The following is a 16,375-nucleotide window of genomic DNA, read 5'->3' as shown; positions in this document are numbered from 1 at the left end:
TATGTAAGTTCAAACAGCATTAAAACTGGAAAAACAGATAAAATACAAAATCAAAAGCATTGTCATTAATGTGAAATAATCCCCTGCCGCAAATTATCAAATCAAACTTCGGGCTGAAGTGTCGTAGTGACCAAGGTCACCAAAATCAACTGGGCCCTAACACCATCTGTAGATGAAGCTTGGTGTCAAATATGAAGAAAAACCAGTGACCGGTTCTCGCTGACAAGCTAAACATGTAGGTGAACATGTTGCAACCTTCAAAGTGTCAGTGTGACCTTGAAAATGACGTGACGGGCCCTACACCATCTGTAGATGAAGCTTGGTGTCAAATATGAAAAAATCCAGCCACTGGTTCTTGAGATATCTTGCTGACATGCGTAAAACACTAAAGTCCCCTTGTGACCTTGAAATTAAGGTCAAGGTCACCAAACCTGATATGCACCTTTCTCATACTGTGATGAACATTGGTACCAGATATGAAAAGAATGTAGGCAACTGTTATTTACTTATTCCATTTTGTACGTACGTTTGTACGGATGGAGCCTAATATTATAACAAAATATGCGCTGCACACCCTTAGAGTCCCTGTAAAGCACATGTGTACTCTAAATGAATCCCATAAAGCAGTTTTTGACGATAAATTGAAAACCTTCAGCACCCCTTCATCTTCTATTACACTAACATGATGGAGAAATTTTGCAAAATGTACCCAAGTTCAAACGTATCAGAACTCAATGAATGAATGAATGAATCAATAAATAAATAAATAAATTAAAAACAAATACAAAAACAAAATGTGACATGCACACCATTAGAGTCCCACGAAACCAAGAAAGCCCATGTACATTCCCAGATTTGTGCAGACGGATGGACAGACAGACACGGAGGGTAACCCTGTATGTCCCCAGCCAAAGATAAAAATTTACAGGGCATTTCCTTAAATCTTAACAGTTGGTAATTTTTACTGCCTATTTGGAAGAAATAATTTAACAAGGCGAATTTTTGTCAGTCCTCTGGACTTGTTTGCCGTAAATATACCGATCCTTTGACTTTCCTACTGGTAAAATACTGGCATATGTTGAATAATTTATGGAACTGTCCTGTATTTTTCATGACTTGACCATGAATACTTTGGTTGATATGATTATTGCCGCACAATCTTTTTGCTCTAAAAGCACGAAAATTAATCCGAAGTGAAAACAACTGTGATTACAGTATTCCTATAACAGAAAAAAAACCCAAAACAATGTAGAATTTCAGTTTACCAATGTTCCCTATTCTATAAATCCTCTACTTACGACTGAGTCTGAGCAGGTCTTCTAGTGACATTACAAACTCTGTACTTCCTCCTCATGGTGCCACAATGGGTGATCTCTACCTTCAGACCTGTGCCAAAGCCAACAGTTTTCAATTGTAAGTTGCAGGTATATATCTCAGACTTACAAGAATGATATACAGCATTCCTAAGAGTACACTGTCACAGCTAACAGTTCACAAAACATATCAAAGCTACTCTAACAACCAAAAAATATAAAATGACCTCAATTTGACATAACATGCCTTCAAGTACACAAAGAGTCTGAAAAACAAATGTTCATACAATCTACACCCAAACATGCCCAAACAAAATTAAGTGGGGTACAAAGTACTGGAATGAAGAATTTGAACAAACAGAAGGCACGTTCAAGGTAAGAGTTTTGCAAAGGATTGTGGAAATCAAGTTGCAGTATTAGTAAACATGGCATCCAAAAAGTATGTGGAACAAACTGTAGGTGCTGTAAAATTTTGATGTTAGTACTTTTACCAAAACAAAGAAGTCGGGAAAAATCAGCTTTATCATTCCCTTTGTCAAAGATAAAGTGATACCTTTGATTTCTTTGGTGAATTTGACACGTTGTGAATCAGTGAGGGGCCTTTTTTGTTCTCCAATATCTTGAATGTCGAGCACCTCACACATGAACTCAATGACAGGTTGAGCCTTGTAGAAGGCAGTAGCAGACACTGGTAAACAAACACAAAGTGTGGTTACATTGATCAACATGTGTTGGTTATTCAAGTATTAAATCCTAAATCTATGTTATCATGATTGAATTAACATCATATCTGATAATTCAAATATTTCCGTAAGGTCAAAATTGCGAAATTTCCAAAATTAGGGCTTTAAGAAAATGAACAGGTGCACAATCCTTAGCAGTGGTCAAAATTATGAGAGTGAGTGAGTTTAGTTTAACGCCACACTCAGCAATATTCAAGTTATATAGCGACGGTCTGTACATAATCGAGTCTGGGCCAGGCAATCCAGTGATCAACAGCATAAGCATCGATCTGCGCAATTGTGAACAAGACATGTGCCAACCATGTCAGCGAGCCTGACATCCAACCCTGTTAGTCGCCTCTTATGACAAGCATAGGCGCCTTTCATGGCATGCATGGTTTGCTGAAGGCCTATTCTACCCAGGACCGTCACGGGTCCAAAATTATGACAGTTCCTGACTACAGTCAGTATCTATTGTCCTTTACTTCTATTTAAAAAAATACTTCTCAGTAAATAACAGCCCTTCAAGACATTTAATCCTGCAATTGGACTTACTGACCTATTCTACTAATTAAAATGGACATATGGCGAATACAGGAATAGATCTTTGACCTGTAACATAATATTAAGTGAGAGCTTGGTTAATACGGTCACACTGACTTGCTAGCTAGCACTCCTGACAAGACAAAATGCACTTCCTTCCAACATACCATCTATATTGAGCATCATCTTCCAGTGGGATGGACGTACACTCTGGTGGAAACCAAACCACACCTCACGACCTCCACCCAGCGGGTGTTCATACCCTTCTGGAGGGGAGAAGAATGACCTTCCTACAGGTGTATATCTGTGGGACAGAGCAAAACATCAGTTAGTTCCAAAATCTTCACAAAAGTAGTCATTTTAATTGCCTCAGAAAATGTTGTCCATGTCTTGCAGTAGCTCTCATGGGCATAAAGCTGAATCTGTAGCACCTACAGTAAGAAGCTGGGTGAAGATGTAAAATGAACCAATGCAAAATACTGAAATTCACTAGGGTAGCTGGGGGGCCATACTATTTAAGTGTCTAACGTAATCGCTGGGACCAGAACAAGACATCATGAACTCACTGAAAATTCCACTCCCTCACTACATTACAGTCATGACTGAGTTTATTGTAGGCAATCTCATTAAATGATTTTAACATCTGAAACCAATCCTGCATATATAATTTTTTCACAATTCGAAGAATATATTCATTAAATGGCAGCCTTGTGAGAATGGTACTTACTTCATGCTTGGTAGGTGCCTCATGACGACATCGAGGGCCTGTATGGCATCAAGTGGTATTTGCTGTGTGCGTCCCTCCAGGGCCTCCTCCAGTAGATAGAGACTCACCTGGGCTACCCACTTGATGGCTACCTTGAACACTCTGTCTCGACCCTCGCCTGGAAGTGTTACCTCTAACTCCACCTGGACAAAGAGTGATCATTCATGCATTAAACGATGAAATAATCCTAAGGTGTCATAAATTGCATGAAATGAACTGTTCCTTTTAAAAAAAATGGAAGTAAATGAGAAACCATAAACTCAGTCTTCAGGTAAGTTACGTCTTTTTTTTTCTTCTAAAATAACAGTTAAAATCTTAAAACTTAACTTTGTACGAAAAATCAGTCTTCTGGTAAGTTACATCTTTCTTTAAAAAAATAACAGTTATAGTTTTAAAACTTAACTTTGTACCAAAAGAAGAGTTTGATTATATCAACATGTTTATATCAACATTGTTTAAACAAAAATGTGTGTAACACTATATGGAAACAACATGTTATGTTTAAGATAACACTTCCTCAGGAACAAGTGTAGAGATCACTCTGTAAAATGCACTGCTTATGCAAGTATGCATTAATATTGTACCTTGAACAGTTAGTCTCCTTTAAATAAGGAGACATTCACGTAAATTTATATGTATACGAAACTGTTCACCATGGTTACATATACGAACACATTGTTTTTACCTTGTCTCTGCCAATAGGCAAAGGATCTCTGCTGTATAGGTTCTTTCTGCCATCAAACACTGGCTTGACTCCAAGGAAGATCTTCTGACTGTAGCACTGAACCATGGTATCAATAATCTCCCTGTAAAAAATACATTCTGGTACTACGTGGGAAGTAGGCAATAATCTCCCTGTAAAGTATACATTCTTGTACTACATGGGAAGCAGGGAATAATCTCCCTGTAAAGTATACATTCCTGTACTATGTAGGAAGCAGGGAATAATCTCCCTGTAAAGTATACATTCCTGTACTATGTGGGAAGTAGGCAATAATCTCCCTGTAAAGTATACATTCCCGTACTATGTGGGAAGTAGGGAATAATCTCCCTGTAAAGTATACATTCCTGTACTATGTAGGAAGCAGGGAATAATCTCCCTGTAAAGTATACATTCCTGTACTATGTGGGAAGTAGGCAATAATCTCCCTGTAAAGTATACATTCCTGTACTATGTGGGAAGTAGGCAATAATCTCCCTGTAAAGTATACATTCCTGTACTATGTGGGAAGTAGGCAATAATCTCCCTGTAAAGTATACATTCCTGTACTATGTAGGAAGCAGGGAAATAATCTCCCTGTAAAGTATACATTCCTGTGCTATGTGGGAAGTAGGGAATAATCTCCCTGTAAAGTATACATTCCTGTGCTATGTAGGAAGTAGGCAATAATCTCCCTGTAAAGTATACATTCCTGTACTATGTGGGAAGCAGGGAATAATCTCCCTGTAAAGTATACATTCTTGTACTATGTGGGAAGTAGGCAATAATCTCCCTGTAAAGTATACATTCCTGTACTATGTGGGAAGCAGGGAATAATCTCCCTGTAAAGTATACATTCCTGTACTATGTGGGAAGTAAGCAATAATCTCCCTGTAAAGTATACATTCCTGTACTATGTAGGAAGTAGGCAATAATCTCCCTGTAAAGTATACATTCCTGTACTATGTGGGAAGCAGGGAATATCCAAGTGTAATAATCTCCCTGTAAAGTATACATTCCTGTACTATGTAGGAAGTAGGCAATAATCTCCCTGTAAAGTATACATTCCTGTACTATGTGGGAAGCAGGGAATAATCTCCCTGTAAAGTATACATTCCTGTACTATGTGGGAAGTAGGCAATAATCACCCTGTAAAGTATACATTCCTATACTTCATGGGAAGTAGGTAATATCCAAGTGTAGTAATAATGAGCTTCATTTTAGACAACACTCGGCAATGTTCCAGCCATATTTTGATTGTCTATAAATAACTCACTCTAGACTAGACAAGCAAGTGATCAATATCATGAGCATCGGTCAATGCAACTGGGTGTGATGACAGGTGTCAACCAGGTGGGGGGAACCTGGCCCCAATCCCATTAATCGCCTCTTATGACAGGCAAGGGTTACTGACCATCAATACTAACCCGGATCTTCATGGGGTGGGTGGGTGGGTGAGTGAGTGAGAGAGTGGGTGAGTGAGTGCATTTAGTTTTACGCCGCACTCAGCAATATTCCAGCTCTATGACGGCAGTCTGTAAATAATCGAGTCTGGACAATCCAGTGATCAACAACATGAGCACTGATCTGTGCAATTGGGAACTGATAACGTGTCAACCAAGCCAGCAAGTCTGACCACCCGATCTCATTAGTCGCCTCTTACGACAAGCATAGTCGCCTTTTATGGCAAGCATGGGTTGCGGAAGGCCTATTCTACCCCAGGACATTCATGGGTTTGCGTCGAGTGAAGCAACATAAACTGTAAATGTATATCAAAGACAATGCTGGTCAAGTCTCTTAGGAATAGCAATCACTCAGCAGAACCATTTTCCGCAGTACCACATCCATATTTAAAAGGAACTGTCAGCAATGGTTGAGCAAGCAAACATTTTTAATATATAATGACATGTTTACAAACACAAGATGTGAATGGATAGAAAAAAACCCAACAAAATTATAATTGTTTTGGTACAAATTGAATTTCTATTTCAATGTGTTTCATCACATAACATTTTGATGTCAGTGACAAAATCGTAACACAAGGCATAACATAACAGAACTTGTTAATTGGAATACAGAAATATCACAAACCATGAAACTTAAAAATATTTCCAAACAACCTGACATACATTCAACTGACATTCAAAAATCTAGTGCCATAGCAGCTCATGTGGACTGTCATCAACAACCTCATTCACAGCCACGGCACTGCCATATGGAAGTGTAGCTTACCTATTAACCCTTCGTGGACATTTGTCTGGTGTAATTGAGACGTCATAGTGGTGGATGAAGCCCTTTGGTACTCGAACCTGGAAGTGGTTTGCTCTCAGAAGGATGGCACGGCCTTCTGATCCTACTCCGGGTCTTGGCGGACATATGAAGTCAGATGTTAAGGGAGGCTGAGCAACAGGTGGTGGAAGCTGCTGCCCTGGTGGTAAAATGGCTGCAAGGAATGACACAAGTTTACATAGCATTACATCACGAGTGCGGATTCATAATTTTGCAGGACCCTTTTTCTACAAAAGTGTGCAGCAATAAACAAATGAATACACAAAAATAATATTTCTGGGTTGAACACATCCACCACTTTGATACCCAGGAAACTTGAAGATGACGAGAAGATTTCCCAAAATAATTATGTTATATCACCCACAAGGCTAAAACAAGAGTCATCAGATGACATATCCCCCCGGCCCACACATATTTGAAAGGACAAATCATCAGACAGTTACTTATTGTGTTTTTAGACCAAGTCTGAATTGTTTCCATGGAATTCATGAAAAATATAAATGCCATATATCTGTAATTAGAAAAAGTCACCACTTTAAGATATGTCATGTATATGTGCCAAGATCTTTTGAAAGATATGAAATGGTTTTCCGGCTGTGGTCTGGAAACAAAGTCAGCAACGTGTTCATGGAACCGAGAAAATAGTACATCATAAAAACCTGTAAATAGCAAAAGGCACCACTTTGGGGTCTGACACACATATCTACCAAGTTACACTGACAGATATTAAGAAGTCTTTGAGTTCTGCTCCGGAAACGAAACACCTCTCACTTTTGAGACAAAGTCCAAAATGTCTCCATGGACACCAAGAAAATGATACAAAACAAAAAACTGTAAGTAGCAAAAGGCACCACTTTAGGCTCCGATTGATATATCTATCAAGTTTTGCTGAAAAATATTGAACAGATTTTGTGTTCTGCTCTGGAAACTAAGCCCATCACTCCATTTGGAGAGTAAGTCAAAAACGTTTCCATGGAAACCAAGAAAATAATAAATCACAAAAACCTGTAAATACCAAAAGGCACCACTATGTGTTCTGATTGATATATCTACCAAGTTTGGCAGAAAGATATTGAATGGTTTTTGAGTTCTGCTCCGGAATCAAAGCACATCCCTCCATTTTCAGACTATGTCTGAAATTTTTCCATGGAAACCAAGAAAATAATAAAGCACAAAAACATGTAAATAGCAAAAGGCATCACTTTAGGTTCTGATTGATATATCTCCTAAGTTTTGCAGAAAAATATTGAACGGATTTTGAGTTCTGCTCCGGAAACGAAGCCCACCCCACCATAAGACTAACACCAAAATGTTCCATGGAAAAACAAAAAAAATATAAATGCCAAAAATCTGTAAATAGCAAAAGGCACAAGCATAGGCTGAGATTACAATATCTATCAAGTTTGGTAAAAAAATATTGAACGGTTTCTGAGTTATGCCCTGGAAACAAAATGATTACAGATGGAGGACGGATGGAGGACGGACGGAGGACGGACGGACCAGGCGTCAACTATATCCCCCCGCATTACATGCCGGGGGATAATAAATGTTCTTTTATGCAGCAGATAGCAGTGTTCAAGATGCCTCTATTTACCATTCAAATCTAGATTCTGGACTCAACCCACTAAGTTCATATCAACACCTTAAATGCAAAAAACATAATGACTTGGTTTTTTGTCATTATACTCTAACAGTGTCTACAAAATTATCCTCAACATATCACAAATATCATGATGCCTGAACAATGAAGTGGCAAAATGTATTCTTCGTGTCAGTCAGTACAGCGTATATAACTTACGCTCTTGCATGGGTGGGAAGGGGAACTGGATAGGTGGTCCAGGTTGACCTGCAACAGACAAGAAGTGATCAACACAAATCCGACACACCCCCTTCATGTCTACAACTAACTTCCAACTCATGTCCAGAGACACTGCCACAAATCTGCAAGAGCAGGAAAACATTGCAATCAAGTCTATCCCAGACACATCAAACCAAAGGTTTTGGGTTTGTTTGTCAGTAAACTTACCTTTAACAGGAACTAGATGTGAGAAATGAAACAGACCAAGAGAACTTAAGTCAAGCACTAGAACAACGGCATGGTCACCCCACTTTCACCAAGTAGACCAATGCAACAGAGCAGTTATGAAACACCTGATTCCACAATGTTCCACAATGGGCGCTGAATACAGTCCCTCTCTTATCATGTCAATAATTATGCACATGGATCAGAGTCACTGCAAAACTTTTGAAAATAGGATAAAACCAATCCTAGCTGATGAACAGTTTTTCAACTTACTAACTTGGAAGGTGACAGACTCATAATTCAGGATTTATACATGCCCTTATTTCAACCTGAATAACATATGACACTCCATTAATCATTAAGATTTTGCTGTAACATGTTATTTTTTTAATTGTTAATGAAAGACCTTGACATTTGAAAGCTAATAATTTTTCTGTTTTCAATTCAATCACTGGAGAAACTTTGGCAAGATCCAAATTTGGTCATACACTTATCCTCTAGCATGCCTTATAGGCATTTCAATGCATGTATTTATTTTGTTCTGGATACAAGAATGAAAGACAAGTACAAAATGCTAGGTATCAGAATCTAGGAGATGAACACGATTCAATTTATATCCTTGTTACAGACATGGTGAAGTTGGATAGAAATGATCCAAAATAGAATGAGTAAGTGAGTGAGTTTAGTTTTACGCCGCACTCAGCAATATTCCAGCTATATGGCGGCGGTCTGTAAATAATCGAGTCTGGACCAGACAATCCAATGATCAACAACATGAGCATCGATCTGCGCAATTGGGAACCGATGACATGTGCCAACCAAGTCAGCGAGCCTGACCACCTGATCCCGTTAGTCGCCTCTTACAACAAGCTGAGTCGCCTTTTATGGCAAGCATGGGTTGCTGAAGGCCTATTCTACCCCGGGACCTTCACGGGGCCAAAATAGAATGAAATGAAATGATTCCCATTCCCAAACACCAGATGTTGTTCATGATCACTGACCACAAATGATCTATTTCCCTAAATAGTGCCTGCTGAATTAGTACAACCTCAATCACTGAAGTATTTAGAAGACAGTCAACACAATCATGTGCATTTGATCCCTTAGAAAAGAATGTTTTATTGTGATGCCAATTTTTGTCTCTTGCTTGTTATGAATTTCTTTTTAACTGAAAAGATGAATGTTATTGATTAATGGCCATGGCTCCATGACAGGTTCAACTGTACTTCAGATCTCTTTAGTCTGCAACAGGAATCCATATTCAACATATGAAAGAATTCATACATACAGATCATGGCAACAGATTTGCTTAATTCCAAAGGATGAAATATGCCCATCCTTAACAACGCTTCTTCCACCTCCAACAACACACCTAATTTACATAAAATACTCCAAAATTCTTCTCACTGAAACCACAGACTCACACTGACAAATTGGTAATATTCATAAATTTGGTAAAAGATTCATTTTAAAAAAGTGTTATTAAATCCAACTGTTTTCTCTGTAAATATCTAATATTTTTTAAGGATGAAAAATATACCCTTACATGATACCTTGTCATAAAGCACCTGGACACTATGTTCAAAGTCAAATTCCATTTGAGTTAATTTTTATTTCAAAATGGCCTACTCATTCAGGATTTAGACTAGTTGACATTTATGCCAAAACATAAGTTTTGATTAGTACATCCTGACCTGATCTTTTAGTAGGAATTCCATGGCCATAACTTTAAGACCATACAATTATACAACATTTGTATTCTTGCACTAATGTACTCTACATAAATTGTACTTTTAACAAACAACAATGTTCCAAAACACATAACAAACGCCCCCCCCAAAAAAAACAGAACATCTGAATCACACCCCTTATTGGGATTTGAATACAAAGCAAAGTAAGCCAGCACCTGTTGGCTGTGCAGAATGTATAATATTGTTTGTACCTAGATGTGTCGGATTCCAATTTCCTTTAACATCCAATGGGTCTGGATGATCTGGGTGAGGTATTGGCGTAGATGAGAGAGACGATTGAACTGAAAGTAGCAAAGTTCACACCTACTTGTATTACAAATTTGGAAAATCAGAATGATGAAAAAAAAAGAAGAAGAATTTGGGTTAATGTTACTTGGTGCTTAGAACACACATGTGCAAGACTTGGAAAGTGAAACGTTTTTGCTTTTGCATTTTTTTTTATTATGCGAAGTGGTGCAGTTAGTAAACAAAATTCACTAACCAAGATTCAGTTGTAGACGGTTTAAATAATTTTTATTATTTAAACATTTTTAAGGGTTGTGATATTAAATACATTATCAGAAATAAATGAAAAAATACATAAAAAATAACCATCTCAAAACAACAATCTGTATCAGCAACATTTATTAGATGAAATTAATGACATGATGATATGAAATGATCTAAATGATGACTATGTGATGTCTTAATAATCTTATCAATGGAGGTTGGACTACACACGAACTATGTGTATGTGACCACACACAACTCATGCAACCATGCAAAACATAAAACAATGTGCAAAAACAGATTTAACAGAATACTAAACTCAACAGTCAACATAATTTCATTTTCAAGTCACTAATATTCAGCATAATAACATCTTGTTACTGTTGCCTAACTTCTGACTGCATCTGCAGGGTCACTTTTCCCTTTCAGTCAGAAAAAAACCCCCCAAAAAACACTACCTGCCCCATGGAGCAATACTCAGAGAAATAGCCACAAAGTGATCGTAGAGAAAAGTAAATCGAAACGTAAATTTAAACTTACAACAGTGCTACAATCCTTTTGTAGAACAAGGCCAAAAAGGGTTGATACATTCACAAGAGTGATTCTAAGCACCTGAATCTAAACATGCCAACATTTACTAACGCTGACACCTATAGGTGAAATGACAGGTCATGGTTCAGATACATGGCCCTGAGACCAGTACTGTTGAGAAATGTAAGACCATCAGACTCAGAGTGACAGACGTTGGCACTGGTCCTAGTACTTGTGTATCTGTCCAGTATCTAATGTACCAGAGGGACTCAAAGAAATTTGCCATTAAGGTGTTTTGCAAGATATTATCATCATCAAGATGATAACTGTTTCTATCACTGCAATCTGTGCTTTTCTTGGGGCCAATGAAATAGGCACATGGTTATCTGATTCACTGCAAAATAAACAAATCCTCGAACTGAATGATTGGACCATGTCCAGCAATGCTGTGATACAAGCATGTTGATGGCAACATTGCACAGGCAAGCTTCTGTCTGCAAAATCACTAATTAAAGGCCTCTTAAGTATGACAACAGTATAAGTAAAATATGCCAGTTAACAAACACAGATAAGCATGTCTCAAATCAAACAGTTAATGCAAAAACTAAAAGCCACAATGAATGAACCAAACATGGCAACTAAAGTGAACTGAACAAAACATGTTGATATCATGCATTTCATTAAGAACATGTGGAACCCATTAAGTGGTAGATCACCACAAAATGGCAGAACTCAGAATTATATAAGTTCATACTAATAACCATCAGTATTCTTTCAGATTCTTTGTAAAATATCACAATTACATGTGCTACGAACTTCACATACACACACTAAACTAACCGAAGTACTCGACCCAAATTTTTCAATGAACAAAACTGATACCTACCGTTGAGCTGTGGACTCAGAAAAGGAGAAACACCTTTAAAAAATAAAAATAAAGAGAATCAAACTTTGTTCGATTTGAAAGATTAGAGAAGGGGCGTTGTCTTCATGAAAGTCCTGGGGCCTGTTTCTTGGTAAATTGGTTTCCATTCACAATTTCAGATAATAGTTTGTTCCACAAAAGGTTTTCAGAAGGTGGTCAAACAGATAAAAGTAACAAGGGGAGTAACTCTTAAACTTTCATGAGTTCTGCCATGCAGTGAAGTCACATGACATTAGTGATTCATTTATTACTACTTCAAAATGAACACTACAGTTAGATGTTTGAAGCCTGAAGCACACTTACACATGCCAATGCAAGCTGAAGAAGCATTAATGTGTTTGCACTCTCCTGGCCATTGTCAGCTAGTACCAGTGAAAGAGCAGTCAATGGGAGTGATGCAGTTTCAGCAGTAAGCAAACAATGAGGATGAAATGTATAGACATATAGTTACACCAAACCACCAACTATATGAAACTTTTGTCACAAAAGGACTTCAAACACAATGTTCCAACAGCATGACTGACAAAATACTGTCTAAAAGAGTGATATTTAAAGTGCACAATGTAATGAGGCCTACAAATATGTTGGTTTACCACAACAACCAGCAATATTCCAGCTATATTATGGTGGTCTGTAAACAATCATGTCTGGACCAGACAATCCAAAGAAAGACATGACAGTGAGCACCACTGTAAAAAAGGATATGGGTTGAAATCTTACATCAGGGTCTCACTTGGCACCACATCAAAATAAGTTCACACTCGGATTAATTACATAATTCTGATGGCACAAAAGTCACTTGGCCAAAGTCAGAAAACATTACCCTTCATGTACATGTATGGTTATGGTCTCCCAGTGTGAAACAATGTTTAAGTTAAGCTTAGTATTGCCATGTACCTGACCACCTTGCCAAACTTTCAATATCATAATCATATTTCATTGACAATAGTGTGAACACTGATGTGAAGAATGATGACAGGTGAATACAGGCGATGTAAAAATGTTATTTCAAGATGGCGAAAAGTTTCAATTGGTGATATTTTCAAACTGCATCTTTGCCATCAATTTCAAATATTAAACTGGGTATCTCATCAGTAGCCTCAAGCATCAGTCCAGTAAAATTCCTAACTTGGACACTGATTCATAAAATCACCATCAAGGCCAGGCATGTGATCAAGTTGGCTTTTTGGAATGTGGTACATGTTCAAAATTATGGGAAAATAATTTGGGTTAGAAAACTGGAGGCCTGATTGGTAGACAAGAACCTTACAGCATATCTGGACATTGATAAAACAAAAATCCTTGATATCAAAGGAAATCACATTTTTAGTTCATAAAACATAAAAACCCACACCAAGAAAATTGGCAGCATCCTTGTTACATTCTTTATTTGACATTGTACATTTTAGTCAGTAATATCAGTTTGCGTAACAGAGGCAAGCATCATCATAAAGCAAGCAGACATGGTATTACTACAGAAGAAGCTGAAAACTAAACAGTGCAGGGGTAGAGACCAGTACCCTGGAGGTTCCAACGGATGATTAACAAGTCAATGACAGGTGAATGCCTTAGATCAGTTCAGAGTCTGTAAAATTAGAACCTTGTCTTGTTAAGCAAAGATTGTGTATTGTGTGTGTTTAAAAAGAGGTGCTCTGTACACACATTCTGCATGTATGTCAACAGGGTTTGCAGTGAAATTTCTCTCAAAAGAAAACGAATGGGAATCATTATTAGCTCCCATTTCAGAATGACCAAAGGATATTGCAGTAAATGTGGCAAATCTTGTTAAATATACCTATCTATTACAATATATGTATACAACACTGTCTAGTGAAAGACACAGGCATCCTTAGTGGGGAGTAGAATTTAAGGCTTTTTACTTAGGGTATCATTACTTATTATTATGTAGGTTAGAAAGTTGCATTCCCGCAATATCTATTATCTCAGACAAAAGGTTCCTAGATAATGACACCACCACAATGTCATCTGTTGACACAAGACACTTTAGTCATGACAATAACCATGCACGATGTCATCTTAACCTGGATTAGCAAGTGTTAGATATGTCCGGACGAGTAGGGGCATGCTATAGGTCTAAACACTATTTAAAAAGACCATGATAATTGGTGATGATGTACATAGGTCAAAGCGACTTTTTTTACCCTCAACAGAAAGATAATACATTAATGACAACAGAAAATAAAAATAAAATGAACTGGATTTCAACATTTTGAAATGGATGGCTGTGAACACAAGTTTCACAATGTCTCTTCTAATGATATGCTCTAATGAATTAAACTGCAAAAAACTTATCTTCTTTATGTCCAAACTGATTTCAGCTCATGCACTATGTTAAAAGTTGTATTAACACACACACAAGAAGTGAGATTAGACAGAGATGATTGAAAATATTAGTTTCAGCATAACTGACAGAGCTATAGAAAACAATGTATGGTTCATGACACATTTCAGGTCAGTCAAGAGAACCTCATTGATGATAATGTGACAAACTGTCAACAACAATTCAGTCTAAGTAAACTTATCCTCAGTACTTTTCGTTACACTCCACCACTGAGTCTAACAAAACCTTATGGGAGGTTGCGTCAGATAACCTTTGAGATTGACCAATCAGAACACAGCTAACCAAATTGCGAAAGTGCACATTCGCACATCAGTTATGAGCTTTATATCTCGAAAAGGTTCATAGCCGAACGATTCCGAATGCTATTTAGTGTGTTACGCATGGCGTACGTACTGCCATGACAACAGTGAGCAAACAGCCGCTGAAAATAGTGTTTTGACATTATTCAAGGATGTTATCTAGCGGAAATATTAGCAAATGGTAACCATGTCAACAGAAACCCCAAAGCCTATATACTGCAGGTCAAATAACTGTGTTATATGCTGATTTTTGTTTGTGGAGAGACCTGTGTCGGTGACCTGAATATTTTGAAAGTCCCTCCGATCCCTAAATAGTAGCCGTTGTCTGATTGGTTAAATCTATTTAACCGTCTCGCATTTGATTGGACCGTCATTGGTAGCTCAAAGGTTACCTGGCGCATCCTTCTACTAGGTTTTGTTAGACTCAGTGGTGGAGTGTAACGAAATACACTGAGACGAAGTTTACTTAGACTGACAACAATCAATAATCCAAGAGGAAAGAAATGTCTATCTGCATTTACCCAAACAATGTGACCTGCTAAGTCAATCATGTGAACCAATTTCTCGCTTGAATTGAATCTGAATCTATCCACAACAAAAAATTTGCCTCACTTACACAAACCTAACTATACATTTATGAAAATGATACTGTGAGGTGGTTGAAAAGTGGAACGTTTGAGGGGACACTGATAGCTGTCCATCGTGTTCAGTGCAGGAGTAGACATTCTCCCAAGTTTCTGATCACAGGACTACATCTGATCTGATGCAGACCCTAATTACATTAAACTGACACCCATTTGCACATGCCAGATGTATAGTAAGTCGTCTTCTGTTTTAGACATTTTATTACCTAACTAAAAAAAAACTCTTTAAAGAGCACTGTACAGTGCAGTAAGTATGTGCCCTTAGACTACAAAACACAAACCGAAAGGAAAAGGACAATTTTCAAATAGACAAATTTAAATCTGATGAACAATTGTGAAACGTAACTAATGTTCCATAGTTTTTTATTGGAAACACAGTAACTCTTACCAGTCTTAGAATGTGTTACTGCTATTGTTTTTCTACCTTCCCATGGCCACATCTAATATAATTTAATTAAAAATAGAGTGTATGGATTAAAAAGTATGATGCAAGAGCTATTGTGCAAGACAACTGGTACTTGCTGACCCTGATTTAATTCACTTGCTCCATAATTTACCAATATAGGTTTGAATGCTGTCATATGATGCTCTTACAATTAAAATGAAATAATGTTCTGTTAAAACAGAAAACTTATGGAAATATGTCTGACTGACATTTTCCCAGATGGCTGAAGGATTATCATATCTGATGGAAGGCTGAAGGATTATCATATCTGATGGAAATAAACTGAAATGTGGATAGTACCTTAAAGCATGATGTGACTAGCCTCAGACTAAGATTGCAATAGGAGCTACATTCAATTTATTAAAAGTAAAAGTTAATTATTGACATAAATTCCCTTTTCAGAAGTTCACAAAACATAATACTTTCAGATATTTTTCACACAAAATGTTAAAATGTAAATGCACTAAAATGAATGACAAGAACTTCTCAAATGGATTTGCTATACATGCAATCAACAAGATTGGGGTATTGGTTGTAGTCATTATTTTCTCTAGCATGCATTATGCTGTCTTG

The 16,375-nt window shown here is 37.4% G+C and overlaps 1 protein-coding gene across 9 annotated transcripts in view; it reads right to left on the bottom strand.

Moving 5' to 3' along the window:
• Positions 1–16,375, bottom strand: part of LOC137278049 (protein argonaute-2-like) — a 43,181-nt gene that overhangs the window by 25,140 nt on the left and 1,666 nt on the right. For 3 of the 9 annotated variants that reach the window (XM_067810102.1, XM_067810104.1, XM_067810103.1), the window contains exons 2-10: positions 12,014–12,046; positions 10,299–10,388; positions 8,132–8,179; positions 6,277–6,487; positions 4,030–4,150; positions 3,306–3,487; positions 2,746–2,882; positions 1,868–2,001; positions 1,299–1,399 (exon numbers count right to left, since the gene is read on the bottom strand). In XM_067810102.1, coding sequence (XP_067666203.1) covers positions 1,299–1,399; positions 1,868–2,001; positions 2,746–2,882; positions 3,306–3,487; positions 4,030–4,150; positions 6,277–6,487; positions 8,132–8,179; positions 10,299–10,388; positions 12,014–12,046 — 1,057 coding nt within the window. Of the gene's footprint in view, positions 1–1,298; positions 1,400–1,866; positions 2,002–2,745; positions 2,883–3,305; positions 3,488–4,029; positions 4,151–6,276; positions 6,488–8,131; positions 8,180–10,298; positions 10,389–12,013; positions 12,047–16,375 lie in introns of all 9 variants that reach the window. The other 6 variants (XM_067810105.1, XM_067810106.1, XM_067810109.1 and 3 more) reach the window with 5 other exon arrangements.

This window comes from Haliotis asinina, chromosome 3, assembly GCF_037392515.1.
Source record: "Haliotis asinina isolate JCU_RB_2024 chromosome 3, JCU_Hal_asi_v2, whole genome shotgun sequence".
Taxonomy (NCBI): Eukaryota; Metazoa; Mollusca; class Gastropoda; order Lepetellida; family Haliotidae; genus Haliotis; species Haliotis asinina.
Note: the sequence above shows the minus strand (reverse complement) of the source record. Positions and strands in the feature narration are given on the sequence as shown.